At 38.0% G+C, this 18,548-nt stretch overlaps 1 protein-coding gene across 1 annotated transcript in view; it reads right to left on the bottom strand.

The window, feature by feature from the left end:
* The window catches only part of lancl2 (LanC lantibiotic synthetase component C-like 2 (bacterial)), a 62,330-nt gene extending 45,840 nt beyond the window's left edge, over nucleotides 1-16,490 (bottom strand). The window contains exons 1-2 of the mRNA XM_083936469.1: nucleotides 16,320-16,490; nucleotides 4-121 (exon numbers count right to left, since the gene is read on the bottom strand). Of these exons, the coding sequence (XP_083792595.1) occupies nucleotides 4-121; nucleotides 16,320-16,484 (283 nt within the window). The 5' untranslated portion in view covers nucleotides 16,485-16,490. The remainder of the gene's footprint in view (nucleotides 1-3; nucleotides 122-16,319) is intronic.
* Nucleotides 16,491-18,548: the final 2,058 nt, after the last annotated feature.

Here is an 18,548-nt window from a genome sequence, read left to right as displayed (position 1 = left end):
GACCTGTCCAGCCAGTGTAAGTGGAGAAGTCATGGGGGTCAGCAGTCTTTAGGCCCTCCTCCATCTGCTGGAGAAGATCTTTGATCTTATTCTGGACCTTTTTCTGGAATGCTGCACTCATCTGAGCAGGAGAAAGAAAGTACATTCAGAATCCCCAGCCAGCTTCTTCATTGAATCTTTGCTGATTTCTTAGTATTCGCTGAGGGTACACTAAATCCTTTTGGGCCCTGGATCATTGGTCAAACAAAACAATTTCAAAAGGCCTGTTTCCATTAGGGTAAAATGTGGCCGCTCGGAAAGTTGCAGGGCACGCCCTCTCAAATGGCCGCTTAGTCCTTTTTTTTTATGTCCGAACAGGTGCACATAAAATGTCGTCAGAGCCTCATGCTCGTGCTCATACACGTGCGCACTCTCGTGCTAGTACATGTGCAGACGTGCTTTACAAAAGCCCACCTCTCCCAAACGGTCCATGGCCGGCAAGCTGGCCGCAGCTAGGCGCGGAGCAGTTGCACTCACACTGGTCAAATGAACTAGGCTTTACCCGTAAAACCTGTTTGGGCACAGTACCGATGGAGAGTGTGAGTGCGACCTTACTCGCCATGTTTCCAATACAAATAAAAGGCCCCAGAGAGACTGTGACTCTGGAGGTGACATATTTCTCTGAATTGGTTTTGATTGGTGATCAGTGTTACAGCGGCGCGCCATTCTTTCTGAGAAATACAGAATAGTTGCATTTGATTTAAAGCACGTCCACACAATCGAAAACAACCTTTTTTTCCCCTCCATTCTTGAAAAGTTTTCTGTCCACACGGACTCGGCTCAAGAAATATCTGCGTCCACACGAAACCAGTGAAACCAGCTGAAAACGCTGTGATACACATGCCGGGCCTGGGTGTGGCACTGTAACTGCGACAGAAATACACCAACACGGAGAAGACAAGCCGGAGCTCTGCTGTTGTATAGAATCATAATACAAACTCATCCATCCTAGAGAGAAATATGTCGACTGTTTCTGGTGTTAGTGGAGACTTTTGTGTTGTTTTGGACTCTGATGCACCAATCACTCTGTAGTAACTGATCCCAACAAACAGGGGGTGCTGCTGTGAGCCCTTCCCCATCCCAAAGCACTCACGGGCGGGCACTGTCTCGTTACTTTTTGTGACCTTCTTGGCAATTTATTTATAAAAAGCTACTAGCGACCAATTTAGCCTCTCATTCAGACCATCAGGGAGAAGGGAGAAATATATGGTCGGCCTAATTCATTCCCATGCATGTGGCTCAGAGTCCAGTATAGTCTGTGGGTCCGTGTCTCTCTCCACGCAGCAGCACTGTTGTTGTTATGTGACGCCGTGGGGGTTAGAGGTCAGAGGTGTGGAAATGGCCGCATCGTTAACAAAGTATGTGTTTTCTAGACGACAACGCCACGGGGGGTGTTCTCTTCCCAATCTGCGACCTGGTTACAGAAACCGTTTTCAGGCTCCGATAACGCCGGCTACGTGTGGATGGTCGGCCTAACCGGTATTAAAAATGTGCGTTTATAGTAAACGCGTTCTCGTGTGGATGGGCCCTTAAGGTGGCCCGTATGATTCACAACGGCAACTTAATTCTTGGTGCCGTAAAAGTGTGTGTTGACACACAGGGTGTCACCCCACTTGCAGTACGGTGTGTGTGTGTGTGTGTGTGTGTGTGGCGTGTTTTCTTAAATAAATAAATAGTGAGTAGTGTTGTTTTTGGCGGCCTGTTTTACTCTTAGTTTTAGTCTTTGTGTCAAGCTGTCATTTTAGTCTTTATTAGTTTTAGTCAAGGTTATATTAGTTTTAGTCACGGTTATATTCTTTTTAGTCTAGTCAAGTTTCAGTCGACTAAAAGTCTGAGCATTTTAGTCTTATTTTAGTCAGAACTGTCCATGACTATTTTTGTCTAGTTTTAGTCAACGAAAACTTATGACATTTTAGTAAAGTTTCAGTCAAAGAAAATTGTATATTAGTCTCTTTTTAATAATGCAACTATATTTTATCAATATAATAAAAGTACCTAGTAGTATTGACGAAACCAACCTTTTCTTTTAGTCAAACCCATGCATGTGTGTGTGAAAATGGGAGAGGGAGAGAGCGAGAGAGAGAGGGAGCATGCAACAAAGGGCCACAGGTTAAAATCCAATCCGGCACTCATTTTAACAAGCCTGTGCAAAGATGCACATGCACAGATCATTTTCTGAGCTGCATTCTACTACACCACTGGATAAAAGTGTCTTCTCTACTTTTCAGTGCTGTTGTCTCGTCTGTACTACCACACGTCACATCCTGCTGAGAGTAATATCCAATCAGTAACCAGGCTTGTCTAAGGGGAGAAAAACGGCCCTGCTCTCCCACAGGTCCAACAAACAGCCACTGAAACAGCTGCTCAACCAACTCGCATGATAATTAGGGCCATTTTGACGAGATAGACCAGCCTCATTCCGGGTATTCAACCCTAACGGAAATGCACCTTATGTGTCAACTTGGGTCCTTTCGATGGGCTTTTTTTTTACTGGGTTGACGCTGGTTAATCCAAACATGGTTTGTCCATGACTAAGATGCACATGCTGGTTTCACTGGTTTCGTGTGGACGCAGATATTTCTTGAGCCGAGTCCGTGTGGACAGAAAACTTTTCAAGAATGGAGGGGGAAAAAAGGTTGTTTTCGATTGTGTGGACGTGCCTTAAATCAAATGCAACTATTCTGTATTTCTCAGAAAGAATGGCGCGCCGCTGTAACACTGATCACCAATCAAAACCAATTCAACCAAACATGGTTTGGATTAACATAGTTTCTGTAAAGTTGTCAGAGTTGAACAGTCACTTCAATTGATATTGTATATAATCAGCTATAGCAGTAATCACTGGTTATGAAGTAGACTCGTTTTGAAGGTCAGGTTACCTCCCAATACATGTAATTAATACTGAGTATATAATATTAAATATATAATATTTAATTAATAAAACTTTCCAATGCTGTTTTACTGTAATAAATGAAGCATACAGTACTTGAAACTCTCTTTGTCTATTTCTCTAAACCCTCACTGCAGATGGATGCACTAAAGAAAACTATTCCTATCAATGAACAACAGGAAAGGCAGTCTGCAATACATACATTTCTTTATTTATTAAAAAGTTCAGTTCACTTTATAAGACTACTAGGAGCGTCCTGCAATTCCTGTGTTAGGATAATCTAAAATGTAAAGTCTGGAAGAAATTTGAATTCTATAGGAGGAAGGAAAACATTTGTACTGTTAAGAGTAGTGTTGGCTATCATTTGGGTTTTTTGCGATAACGGTGCTAAAGCGATACTTCTAAAACGGTGCCAGTGTCTAAACAGTAGGGGTTGAAATCTCTACGGCCCATCAAGATTTAGTACAGCAGTTGTACAGTGCATCAGCACATCTTTCTCAAAGTGAATCAGAAAAACAAAAAGCCCCAACATAAATACCACTATCCCTCCCAACAACCTATGTCAGACGTAGTCACAATAACCAACTAAGTAATTAAAAATATATAACATAAGTAGATAATTAAAGTACAATGAAACCAAATAGGGTAAAACTATAGCTAATAGCAAAAATAATGTAAGTAATTCAGGAAAAAGAGAAAAGGGAAAAAAAGAAGGGGGGGGGGGGGGTATTAAGAAGTGTCCTCAGAATCATCAGGAGTAACAGTGAGACTATTACTAATAAAAGCCAGCAGTGGGTCCCAAGTTTGGTGGAATGCTGTCAAAGATCCCCTCTGTGAAAACCTTAACTTCTCTAACCTTAGACATTGTAAAATTTCACGTATACAACTATTAAGAGTCGGTGTAGAAACATAGTAGTTTCCAGTGTCCTGAGATAACTTCTGTTATGATTTGGCACTATAAATAAAATTGAATTGAATTTAATTGAATTTAAGGAGAATGTTCTGTCTGGTGAGCAGGGTGGTAAAGGCCACGACACGTTGTGTAGTAATGGGCAGATTTTTAGACGGAGGGAGTCCAAAAAGAGCAGGGATTGGGTTCCAAATTTGTGTTAAGAGCCTGTTTGAGGGTTTGAAATATATCAGACCAAAAGTCAGCAAGCTTCAGGCACGTCCAGAATATGTGTGCGTGCTCGGCTAAGGACTGCTTACAACGGTTACAAGCGTCACTGTGACTAGGGTGTATCTTAGCCAATTTAGAATTGGTGAAATGGGCTCTATGGAGCACCTTCCACTATAATAGGCCGTGCCTGGCACAAATCGAGGATGAGTGAAGCAGTTTCAGAATGTCCCTCCTCTGGTCATCAGTAATGTCTACCCACAAATCCTTTTCCCATGCATTTTTAGGTGATACAGTAGGGACTGGACTCAGAGGAGGAATCGTATTATAAATGACAGATATCAGTCGCTTGTGTTGTACGTTGAGAGACAGGAACTGTTCCATCCCAGCTTCAGGGGGGCGTTTCGGAAAATGTGGGAATTGCTTTTGGATAATATGTCTCATTTGAAGGTACAGAAAAAAGTGGCTATTGGGCAGGCTGTATTTGTCCAACATAGATGCAAAGGACGCAAAAACACCTTCGTCGTACAGGTCATTAAGCGTTTTGAGGCCCTTATCTGACCATTTGCGGAATGTAGGGAAGACGTCTGCAACTCACCGCGGAGCGAATATAAAAGTTTATTAATGTTGCAGGACCAGAAATAGTTGCAGAAATTAGGGAGTGCTCGTCCCTCTTCATGTTTAGGGAGTTGAAGAATATGTTTTTTGACACGGCTGGTTCATTCTGCCAAATAAAAGCGTTAATTTGTTGGTCTAGATTAGCAAAAAACTATTTATTAAGACAAATTGGGAGATGTTGGAAAAGATACAGAAACTTTGGTAAAAAAGTACCATCTTAATAAGATTAAGGCCCGCCCATCTAGACAAGTCTGACTTGCATTTATCAAATAGCGACTGGAAGTTCTTTTGAAAAAGGTCCCTGAAGGAGCAGGTGATAAACACCTCCAAATATTTGAACCCATTGTCAGCTGTGGGAAATGTGGATTGTAGGAGTGATCTCGCCAAGTTGTTGACAAAAAATAACTCACTTTTCTGAATATTCAATTTATACCCCGGCCCTTACCCTTAGTACCATGAGTGCAGTCTGATGTGTTTTATGGAGACATGGCTGCACAGGGATATTATGGCTTGCCGTTCTAGTATACAGCAGATGGTGTAATCCTGGTCATATCACCGATATATATATATATATATATATATATATATATATATATATATATATATATATATATATATATATATATATATATATATGTATATATGTAGGACCCCGAGAGGAAGTGCTGTTTAATGAGTTCTTTGTGTCTGTTTTTTCTGCTCAGCGTCACAGGAAGGGAACGGGAGATAAGACATTTTTATACTTGTTTCAATATGAGATAAGGTGTGGTTCACAACCTCAATCCCTCCTAGGGTAATTAAAAAAACAGAACTCCAGGATGAAGGACCCCTTTTAACCTAAATCAACGTCAAATCTGACCGCAATTCGAACCGGAGGAGCGGTCTCTGTTTGGAGACAGAGGGACTTTCATTGATAAAATCTAAACAACAGAACTTTGTGTAAAAGTTTAGAAAACAGTTAAAGTTCGATGTTTCATCGCAACTGGCTGTTCAAAGACATTCTTGCAAGTGTGTAACATTATATGCATTATTTGTATCTTGTTGTGATGATGTTTATGTGGTTTCAGAAGTGCAAAGTCTCTGTCTTCTATTTTTTGTTTTAATAATAGGCCTGTCACTCAGTATCTGTATCTGATAAAACTGTCTGCCTAAAGATTTTGGTTAAATTGGATATCAGAAAGCTTAATAATGGAAAATCAACCAAATATAGTTTAATCTTCCCTGTTAGAACTCCGGCATAAAAAGCAGTTGATTCGCTCAGAGCCAAAGGGTTGGGTTATGCCAAGACCCCCCCTTTTCGTTCAACTGTGAGATAAAGGAACAGACAGAGGTGTCCTTCACCCTCTTCTGCATCTCTTCTTCCCTTCGCACCTCTGACCTCTTTTTTACTTCACTTCTCTCTTCTCCCCTCTTCTGCTTCCTGCGTTTTGTTTCTTTGATTTCTTTTGTTTAACTTTTAACAAAGTAAGCAAGAGATGTTACTTTATATTTTGTTTTCTTACTTAAGTATTTTTGTTTATTAATCTATTTTTACCGCGCAACTTTATAGGTTTCTACGACATGTTTTTCTTTTTTCTAAGTCTTTTCCCTTTTGTCCGGCCGACAAATTGCATCAAACTCTAGTTCAGAACCGATCAGAACCTTGTTGTCAACCCAAAAACAACCTCCAGAGGCAAGCCACCTGAAGAGCTGAATTCAAGCTTGGATGGGAGCAGACTAGCCCGCCGATCCAACCGCGCAGCTGACCTAGTCTACAGACAAAATCCAGGTCTGTCAAACACCGGGACGTGGACCCACGGAACCTGCATCGGTACTGTAAGACGCCAGGGCGACTGTAATATCAACGGCAAAGCAAAGTTGGCCTTTTAATGCAACTGTAGGAGATTAAGCCTACTTTTGTTATGGCTAAAATATATCAGTCGCTGAATTAATTATGAATTAACTTGACTTGTTAAAATTTGGGATTTATTTTACCTCGAAGTAAGGGCACCACACCAAATTAAGACAGGATGTTTATTAAACTTTGGTGAAGGTTTAATACCTGTTAGTTATTTAAGCAATTGATTGTTAAATTTTATCAGTCTCGTCTTGAACACGTTAATTCGTACCACAGCCTTATCAGTGACCAACACTTTCTGCACAGAACGAAGACTCTCACAAAGATGTAAGGTTATAAACATTTATTTGACTACATAACAAGGAGATTATAATACAGTATAGTGCGACATTGAATAGACAAGTGAAAAAGGTTAAATGTGGATATAAGAAGCTTGAGGCTCGAGGGGGCTTGTTTAGAATATCACTGGCGGATACAAAAGCTTGCTCTAATTAGCCTGCCAACAGAACTCGGATCAGAATCTAACTGTCACCAACGTTTAACCAAGAGTTGCATTAAAAGGCCAACCTTACTTTGCTGTTGATGTTACAGTCGCCCTGGCGTCTTACAGTACCGGTGCAGGTTTCCTCGGGTCCATGTCCCGGTGTTTGGCAGACCTCGGCTCGGTTTGTAGACTGGGTCAGCTGTGTGGTTGGACTGGCGGCTCTCGTCGAGTCCCGTCGTGGCCTGGACTTGGTGCTTCAGGTGGCTGCCTCTGAAGTAGTTTGTGGGTTGACAAAAGTTCTGATCGGTTCTGTGGGGCTTGAGTCGCGAGTTCGATGCAATTTGCCGGCCGGACAAAAGGGCAAAGACAGCACGAGGGGTTTAACTATACTTATGAAAGACTAAAAAAACGTGTTGTAGAAAACTTAAAAAGTCACGCGATAAAAATAGATTAACAAACGAAAATACTTAAGTAAGAAACAACGTCTCTTGCTTACTTTGGTTTAACAAAGTTAGACAAAAGACCAAAGGGAACGAAGAGGGGAGAACAGAGGGGGGTCAGAGGTGCAGGAGGAAGTTGCAGAGTGAGTGAGTGGACAAGAGAGAGCACAAGAGAGATGACAAGAGAGAGATTTGGACACCTCTGTGTTCCTTTATCTCACTGTTGAAAGAAGAGGTGGGGTCTTGGGTTAACCCATCCCTTTGGCTCTGAACGAATCAACTGTTTTTTACGCCGGAATTCTAATTCTGAGATTTAACTATCTTTGGTTGATTTTCCATTATTAAGCTTTCTGATATCCAATTTAACCAAAATCTTTAGGCAGACAGTTTTAACAGATACAGAGACTACACATCATCACACTCTCCTGGGTATAGTGACATGCCTATTATTAAAACAAATTATTTCAGGAATTAGACAGAGACTTTGCACTTCTGAAACCACATAAACATAATCACAACAAGATACAAATAATGCATATACTGTTACACACTTGCAAAAATGTCTTTGAACAGCCAGTTGCGATGAAACATCGAACTTTAACTGTTTTTTCCAAACATCTACACAAAGCTCTGTTTTATTAATGAAAGTCCATCCGTCTCACAGAGACAGCTCCTCCAGTTCGAAGTGCCGTCAGATTTGACGTTGATTTAGGTTAACGGGGTCCTGAGACCTGGAGTTCCAGGTTTTATTACCCTAGGAGGGTCCGAGGTTGTAAACCACCTTATCTCCTATAGACACCGGTATAAAAAATGTCTTCATCTACGACTCCCTTACTGGGACACTTAGCAGACCAACCAGACTCAAAGAATTCCTTAAACCGCACTTTCCCATGGGGTCCTACACAACTCTTGGTTTAAACGTTGACAGTTAAATTCTGATCCGAGTTCTGATGACCAGCTAATTAGAGCCAGTTTAAGTCCGCCAGTAATATTATAAACCAGCCCCCTAGGCCTGAACCCCTCTGGTCTTAAGATTTTTATATCCACATTTAACCCTTTTCACTTGTCTATTCAGTGTTGCACTATCCTGTATTCTCCTTGTTAGGTAGTCAAATAAATGTTTATAACCTTACGTCGTTGTGAGAGTCTTCCGTTCTGTGCAGAAAAGTTTGGTCACTGATAAAGGCTGTGGTACGAATTAAGGCGTTCAAGATGAGACAGATAAAATTTAAACAATCAATTACTTTAAATTACAGGGATTAAACCTTCACCAAAGTTTAATAAACATCCTATCTTATTTTGGTGTGGTGCCCTACTTCGAGGTAAAATAAATCCTAAATTTTAACGAGTGGAGTTAATTCATAATTAATTCAGCGACTAATATATTCTAGCCATAATAAAGGTAGGCTTACTCTCATATATATATATATACTGTTTTATATTTTTGTTTTTACAAATATGTTATCTGTATAATATTGTTGTTGTTAAATATGTTGTTTGTATAGCTGGAGTTTTAAACAAAAACAATTTCCTCTGGGATTATTAAAGTATTTCTGATTCTGGTGTGGTTGTGGCATGGTGGCGAATATTGGCGTCACGTTATAAAACAGGAAGTTGCTGTAACTTCAGCATACTTTGTCCAATCTTGACCAAATGTCTGATGGTTGATAAGAGTCCGGACCTGAACGGAACTCCATCTCAATATTCATTCATAGTCAGAGCGCCCCCGATAGGCAACAGGAAATATGTGGCTTTTTGATGGTGTTATACTTTGAACTAACTCCTCCTAAAGATTGAATCTCATCAACTTCAAAATCAGCCTGTACCGTCTAAAGACCTTATTGATCAAAATTACCTCATATCATTTCGTATCGTTTTTCTGGAGTGTCTGGCCGTGGCCTGGCGGCAAATATTGGCGTCACGTTATAAAACAGGAAGTTGCTATAACTTTAGCATACATTGTCCAATCTTTACAAGATTTCTGAGGAATGACAAGAACCCCAGCCTGAACACACCAACATCTCAATCTATAACTCACAGCAACAACGCCAACTGTTGGCAACAGGAAGTCAGCCTAATATGACAAATTTCATTAGATTTACATCAAATTTCCAACATGTGTTCTTTGTTTGATATACAACAAGGCAAAGCATGTTTGGTAGTTGCCCTCTAGCACCACACGGTGGACGCAGGAAGTGGGGCAAAAGTTACCATAGATTGCCTGCATACCCACGTCCTTCGTGCCGTGTTTGATGTTAGTTGAGACAGGCGACCGCAATCGGCCAGAGACAGGCCACCATGTGCATGTAGGGGAAATATGTATGTGACGTGTGACGTAGGACGGTTCATCGCTGCTTACAACTACAATATAAGTTGTTTTTCCATGCGAGAAACACAATGTGTGGCAGAAGTGCGTAACCAAAGACCGACAAGACTTGAGAGGCCTGGACAGTAGTGACAGTGTGTTTTTCTTCTGAAAACATCATGGCCTACCTACTTACATTGATACACTGCCATGTGGTGGACAGAATAACATATACAACTTAATTTGGATACCAATATAGGTCTTACTGAAGGCATTTAAGGGTCAAAATCTCATTAATAAATATTCAAATATTAGAATTAATAAACAAACTAATTATAAATATGATTTTTGGGCTAAAAGTAACAGCCCTACTGCGCACTGGGAAAGCAGTCTGCAGCAAAGTGGGAGCCCCGCAGTGTTTTCACTGATAACATCTTGTCCACAACAGCAGAAAAAAACCCTCAGAAACCAACACTAAAGAAAATAAACACATTCCACCTTCAATCATATGGTACACGGAAAGCCAGTGAGGTCAATATTATTATTATTTTTCTTGCAATGTGATGTTCCAGATGTTCCTTGTAATTCCAGAGAACATAACATAACTGAAAGTGTGTTCTGTCGGTCACACACTAGATCGGTCAGTAGTGGAATGGCTTATCATTTTTCAGATATCACCCAGTAAGTTATGACCCAGACTCTTGATCATCAGGATTCAGTTCAGGAAACACAATGTTAATTCATGTTAATTTTAGTTATTTTCCACAAGGCTCAAGGCTCTATTTACCCTTTACAGATAGAAGAGCATAGGTCAGATCATGCTTCAAAGCCTGGTTTGATCATGGATATGGAGTTAATTCATTCTCTACAGGCTCCATTTACATTCAGCCTACAGAGTGAAATGTATGAGATCCTTCCTGGATCAAAGCAGAGATTTCAGTGAGCGTCTCTCATTAGCCACCTCTTCAAACAAACACAGATGGGAGTCCAGGAGTGAAACAAGGCACACTGGAGCTAGGCCTATTTGATGGACTTAAGGCCCATTTAGTCCTATAATTGGCCTGATAAATGAACAGGGACCACTTAGAAAATAGATGTCTTAACTCTGGCCAACCTCTGCTGCTGCTAGTAAAAGCCAGTCATGTACAGACTGATTTTCACTACTAGTCTACAACTGCACTCACATTTCATTTAAGTACGATGAATGTTTGGTAAACTAACAGAGGCCTGCACTATATTGTTAAATTGATATTAAAACATCTACCATTTATCATTTGGACGATGCTTTACATTTGCATTCTCAGAAGTTGGGTTAATTTTGAACCAATGTTCTTAATACAAGAAGAAAATACTTAGTGCTTCTTATTTGTCAAGTATTTAATTCACACAGGAGTATACTAAAATAGGCTTTGTGTTGTTATTTCATATACTCACTATTAGTGTTGCTTTCGTCAACGAAAATGATGACGAAATATTGTCATCAGCGAACCTAGACGAGAAGCAACGTAAATGCTGGGCATGTGACGATAACTATAATTAAATATATAATGCAATGTTGTTGACAAATAAAAACGAGACTAAATGTTGTTTACAAAAAAAAACTATGCTAAAATGTCTCTTCATTTTCGTTGCCCAAAACGAGGCGATTTAGTCAGTTATTATTATTATTTTGCAGCTTTTCTGTTTCCTGTGTCTCGTGTCTGGGCGACGTTACTTCCTCAATCCCCACACGCGGCATTATTTACAGTAGATTCAGAAGATGCAGCTGCTGTGGGTTAGCGTTAACGACAACTAAGAAAGAAAATTAGAACACAGTCTGACACTGAGAAAGGGACCGATGGCCGGCCAGCCAGGGATTGTCTTGAAGAAACAACATTTGGACACACTTTCATTACATTGACATGGAAAAGAAAACGGAATGTGTGCACTAAGCATCCTTTGTTGGCCAAATACTTTCACTAGTTTTGTCATTCACATAGCAATCACACTGAACTGAATTTGAATAACTTATTCTAGACCCGTACATGAAAGCTGGATATAGGGAACACACAAATACACTTTACATCCGAAAAAAAGCCTTGAAATTCAAGGACTTGGTTTACTTTCGAACGGCACAATTTATGTTTAAAATAAAGAATAATCAATTCCCCATTCGGATTCAGAACCTGTTTCAGGAAAGGGAAAGTACCTATCTGCTGAGAGGGCAAGACGTGCTGAAAAAGCCCAGTGTTAGAACAAATGCAAAAATGCATTGTATTTCTGTTGTTGGAGTGAATGTTTGGAATGATTTGGCCATAGATTTAAAAGACTGCAGAACATTAATTTACTTTAAAACTGTTCTCAAGAGGAACATTATTCAAACATATGTTGATTGTGTTTCGCTGACAGCAGCAATAAATTAATTATTAGATATTTTCTTTTTGACCTGTGTGTAGCTGCTACCTAAGTTTATGTATTTTAAAGGGTAGGCGTTATAAGCTTTAGCTTCTGCCTATTCCCTTTTTTCAGACCTTATACATTTTTTTTTTTTTGTGTTTGTTACGAAATGTCTTTGTCTGAAATGTCTGAAAATAAACTGAACTGAACATGCATGTAAACAAAAGATATTTGCATGGGTTTGACTAAAAGAAAATGTTGGTTTCGTCAATACTACTAGGTACTTTTATTATATTGATTAAATATAGTTGCATTATTAAAAAGAGACCAATATACAATTTTCTTTGACTAAAACTTTGCTAAAATGTCATAAGTTTTCGTCGACTAAAACTAGACAAAAAAAGTCATGGACAATTCTGACTAAAATAAGACTAAAATGCTCAGACTTTTAGTCGACTGAAACTTGACTAGACTAAAAAGAATATAACCGTGACTAAAACTAATATAACCTTGACTAAAACTAATAAAGACTAAAATGACAGCTTGGCACAAAGACTAAAACTAAAAGTAAAACAGGCCGCCAAAAACAACACTACTAACTATTTATTTATTTAATGAATTATCAGAAAACACGCAGCACGCACGCACAGCAAGGACTTATCAGAGATCCTTTTTTATTTTGTTTGAGAAGATGATTCACCCCTGTGATTTGTAATACCTTTTAACACTGATCCATTTATCGATGTGGGGATTGACCTTTACAGTAATACAAACCTAACCATTATAGTGTCTGATTAAACACCGGCTGTTTTTTTTTTTTATTCTAGTTTTCAGAGTAAAGTGTTGCACAACCAGGTCCAAATACCAATTAATATTGAAACAAGATTAATTGCATAATATTTACAGAACCTTTCACTGTGGAATTTCAGGATAAAGGGTATTTCTAAATATACTTTACACTAAGATATTATATTGTATTAAAAAATGTGAACAGTTGCAACCTGTTTTGAAGTATTACTTTTGTATGCTACTATTTTATTTTTTAAATGGCCAGAATTCTGAGAAATAAGACAGCTACTAGCCTATTTGTATAATTGTATCTATGTTAATAGCAGTTTTGTTTTTGAAGTCACTGAGAATTGAGATGTACTAAAAAATTGTGCAAGGTAAGCATTAATAAATTACATTTGGTCATAGATTTGCGTCCATAGCATCCGGTCTGAACGTCCCATAGAGCTAACACATTGTGACACCAACACCTTTTAATTTGTTCAATAATATACAGTTTATGGTTGTAACATACACATTAGTTGTGAATACAGTACAGTTATGGTAACACCACCACACGAATGACCGCAGTCCAGGTCAAGATGAAGGAGTTAGCATGCTAATCCTAACGTAACGGACTGTTATTGCCTGGGTCCAGACAGCCCACACAGTCAGTTAAAACGGAGATATCAGGCAAGTAACGTCAACAGCTGTTGGTGTGTTAATGTCAGTTTCTAAGGTTTATGGAGAAACTGTCTGTAATGTTAATGTAGGGACAGCTGCACCTAATGTTAGAGAGCTGTGAGTGTTGTAGATTCAGAAACAAACACGTGTCCATTTACTCTGATATCTAGCACGAACTGTTGACTGTACATGTTATATAGTAAACAGATATATCCACTCCACTTACATTATTTTAATGTTAGTGTAAATAACACCACTGAGTAGAATGCAGTCAGATACAACTATGCTAGTCCCTCTGACCCCAGTGATAATACAATACAAGAATTTTAATGACATATAATGTGATGAACTCATCTCCGCTAAAACTGGACTAATAAACTCCTCAAATACAATTCAACTGCATAAAAACATTAAAGTTGAATCATCTCAAACAGTTTGAACAAAGACATTATAAACTTCATGAATTTAGAATTCATTGTAGGGCCCTTGTGTTTGACTACATTATTTTTTATTAATTTGATTAATGCAACAGTTTTATCAGAGTGGCAGTGATCCTCTACTCTACACAAGACAAGAAGATGTGTTTTTAAACAGATTTTCTACATACTAGATTTTATTTTTATATTATCTTGGCTTTACTTATGTGTTTCTTCACAAATGTTCAAATTGTGAACTACATAATCTGCTTTTACTCCCGGCTTCTCTTGGCAGTCCTGCTTTTTAACCACGACGGCAGCTGAGACATCACAAAATCATCTCATCAGACTACCAGAGAGCCGTGCTGCCTTGTCCTTTTCACACCTGCCAAAACATCACCAAGGACACAACATTTACAATTTAACACAAAGTGTACCGGTTCATTAATATTATTAGTCAAGACAGGTCTAAGTCCACAATTCATATGAATCAAAGGAATGAATAAATGTTTTCTAAACATTGCAAGATGTTTGTTTTGACCTTTATCACTAATCACTTTTGCATATTTTATAAGGTTGAGAAAAAAAATGTTGCATATATCTTGTGATTGTCTATGTGTGCATTTTGATCTTAAACTGGAAATCAATTAAAACATGTTCCTAATAATAACATAGCTAATTTGGGATTGCATAGTTTTAGTGAGTGCATTCTTGTTTTACATGGATACAGCTTTTTCCCTTTTCACCATATGTTACATCCATATTTTCAAAAGATCAAGTCTTGTGTTTTTAGTTTTGATGGTGCAGTTAACTCTTAGTTTACATTTGTATTGCTTAGTTTACAATGTTTCTTATTGTTTTAACTGCAGTTCCTGAATATAAGAATACATTAATAGTTTATATATTTAGGGTTGTTGGTAAATAGTCTTGTAACTTGTGAATGCAGGCCTAACCATTAATGCAGTAATTGATCTTAACTGCATGAATGTTTTTATACAGTAAGACACTTTGGGATTCATTTTGTAGATTGTCACCCAAATGAGACATTTCATAATCTAAATTCCTCCTCTTTCTGGAAACTGTCTCTTGATGACGGCGTGAAGGTAAGGGCTTTGTAATGTGGCTGCCACAGGCCAAGCAGACGACCTGCATCTTAGCTGTGGAATGATAGCGCCTGGTTATAGGGGGACAATATCTACAGCTAATTAAATTAACATCAAAAGTAGATATAGGTATTGATGAAGTAATACTTGTAAGAGTCAAGAAAATTACCTAGATTCAGTTTTAATATAGCTTTCACTTTACTATTTGATTCATAGGACACCAATTTTTGAAATGTTACTATTTATCTATTGAGCTGTAGTATTTGCAAGTTCAAAGAGATACGTCAACCTTACATATAAAACATCAGGTGTATGGTCTAACAGGCAATGAGTTCTGGGTTTTAAAAGCTGCTGGACGCTCATTAAACTGGGTCTAGAACATGTGGTAACTGAAGAAAGGAAATAGAGTAATAAATGATCTCTCTCAGCACATAAAGGTAGTGTGGAGTTATATAATTACAGATACGACTAATAACATGTGTTACATATATATTTATATATATATATATATATATATATATATATATATATATATATATATATATATATATATATATATATTACATATACTACATGTGTTTCTGTTAGTGGTAAGCATTAGTACCCGTGCATGTGCTATATTATTATTATTACCAATACTAGTTTAGTTAAAGCCTAACTTTACAGTGTTAGCTGCTGCTGTTAGCGATCGTCAGCTGACTGCGGTCACTAGCCCAGAGCTGCCGAGCTGTTCACTTCTCACACAACTCCTCAGTTTCTGGCTGATCTCAGATATTTGTCAGTTATTTCTCCTGTCCCTGTCTCGTGGACACCTTTCAGGATCATACTTATACGGCTGTGGTCCGTGATATGCTTATGAAATACATTTTCAGGCCCTTTAGCGTCAAAATAACACAAAATAAGCATTGTGATCCATATAAAAAACTGAGCGGACTCCCTTTTCCTACGTCGCATCCAGATAGGCGATTTTTAAAGAAGTGAAATATCTTTTCAAAAACGACTCCAGATGTCGATATATATATATATACATTCTAGTTTCCATATAATTTCCCTACACACTGATTAACAGGGGTCTCCAACAAACAAGTTGCTCTTTAAGGCTCAGTTTGTCCCATTCCCCATTCCTTTAAAAGTCCAGTGCCAACTATGCTAACTACGAAGTGCAAGTATGAGCCAAGCTAGCTCTTTTATATTACCACATCAGATGTTGTTTTAAAATGCTGCAAAAGCAAAACCTCTCACCTTTCCCTCTGCATCGAATGGCTCATAGAAATCTACTTCTGCTCCGGAGCCGGAGATGAGGACTACCGGGTCCCAGTCGGGATAGGGGTTTGGGAAAGAGCGCTCCTCCATCTCAGCCTCTGTAGCCGAAATCAGCTTCAGTCGCTTGGACATGTTATCTCCCATCGCTACGGCGGCTGGGCAGGGATAAAAATCCCAGGACACTGTAGGGTGGAAATAAAAATTGCGTTTGATAAAATCCAATATTTACATTTAAACCACCCCAAAGTGACCCGAATCAATAATATGCGAATGGAAAGTAGTCATGATGAACATGTTTGTCTCAGTTCATAGGCAAAGCTATATATCATTCATCATTATACAAAACAAAGACAACCGAATGTTTAAATGCATTTCAAACAAGTTCAGAGAAAAGATCAAGCCTTGTAGAATAACTGTTCCTGTTGGTTGGTCGATCGAGCAGCAATATGCAAAAATGACCAAAGAGCCCATTGTGAATACAATATAGCTCATAGACAGCGTTATTATCATGACCATATTTTACGTCTACATATCTAAATTCAGATCTGTCTTTTAATATTTGTTGTTTCAAATTATATTAATGACTATATCTGGATAACATGCACATAACCTCATTCGTCATTCCAGGTTGGTTATTTAGATTTAGGTTGTGTTCCACACACTGGGACGGACAGGGCTGCAGATCCGATGTCAGGATTGGGGGGACACGAAAGTGTTGTTGTTGTTTTTTTGTTTTTTTGCCCGTATGCAACTCATACCATGTCACCGTTAATCACAACTTCATAGGTTCACCATATCATTTAAAAAGTACTGAACATGGAATCATTTACTCCTCTTATCTTTCTTGCTTATTTGTCCTTAACAGCCAACAGGGTACATTACTGCTTACTGAACTGTTATATTAGTAAATCATCATTTTACTGAACTGTTATATTAGTAAATCATCATTTTACTGAACTGTTTTATTAGTAAATCATAATTTTACTTAACTGTTATATTAGTAAATTATCATTTACTGAACTGTTATATTAGTAAATCATCATTTTACTGAACTGTTATATTAGTGAATCATCATTTTACTGAACTGTTATATTAGTAAATCATTATTTTACTGAACTGTTTTATTAGTAAATCATCATTTTACTTAACTGTTATATTAGTAAATCATCATTTACTGAACTGTAATATTAGTAAATCATCATTTTACTTAACTGTTATATTAGTAAATTATCATTTACTGAACTGTTATATTAGTAAATCATCATTTTACTGAACTGTTATATTAGTAAGTCATCATTTTACTGAACTGTTATATTAGTAAGTCATCATTTTACTGAAGTGTTATATTAGTGAATAATCATTTTACTGAAGTGTTATATTAGTAAATCATCATTTTAAGGGTCTTCAAGTAAAGTCTACTCAGCCCCAGTTCTTCTCTCCATCTTCCTTTTCTCCCAGTGTAGGGGACTACTTTATGCATGATTCATTGATATGGATGAATATGAAAATATGAACCCTTTTTTTAAAGCCATGATCATCAGCGTCCGTGTAAGAAACTCCCTGTTCATTTGTGTTGTAGTAGAGGAGACAACTGAATGTTTAAATGCATTTCAAACAAGTTCAGAGAAAAGATCAAGCCTTGTAGAATAACTGTTCCTGTTGGTTGGTCGCAATATGCAAAAATGACCAAAGAGCCCATTGTGAATACAATATAGCTCATAGACAGCGTTATTATAATGACCATGACCTTCTTTAATGACAAAATTATAACTATTATAACTATTGGGGGTGAGACAAAATCAACTCGCTTGGCACCAATTTTTCTTCAAACCCAGGAACCAAGGAAACAACTGTGCGACCTTTTATATTCTTGGACTGCTTTTCTACAGTTGACCTTAACAAATTAACCTCTACTATTTCACTATCAAAGCCTTCTACTTGTCTCCTAGACTCTATTCCAACTAGGTTACTTAAAGAAGTGTTACCTTTAATTAGCACTCCTGTATTAAATATGACTAACATGTCTTATCAGCAGGATATGTACTACAGTCTTTTAAAGTAGCTGTAATTAAACCTCTTCTTAAAAAGCCCAGTCTTGATCCTGAGGTACTAGCCAACTATGGACCTATATCTAACCTTCCTTTTCTCTCTAAGATCCTCAAGAAATTAGTTGCCAATCAGCTGTGTGACTTTTTACATAATAATGAG

The sequence above is a fragment of the Echiichthys vipera genome (assembly GCF_963691815.1).
Source record: "Echiichthys vipera genome assembly, chromosome: 21".
In the NCBI taxonomy this organism is placed as follows: domain Eukaryota; kingdom Metazoa; phylum Chordata; class Actinopteri; order Perciformes; family Trachinidae; genus Echiichthys; species Echiichthys vipera.
This window is presented reverse-complemented; position numbering and strand designations above follow the sequence as displayed.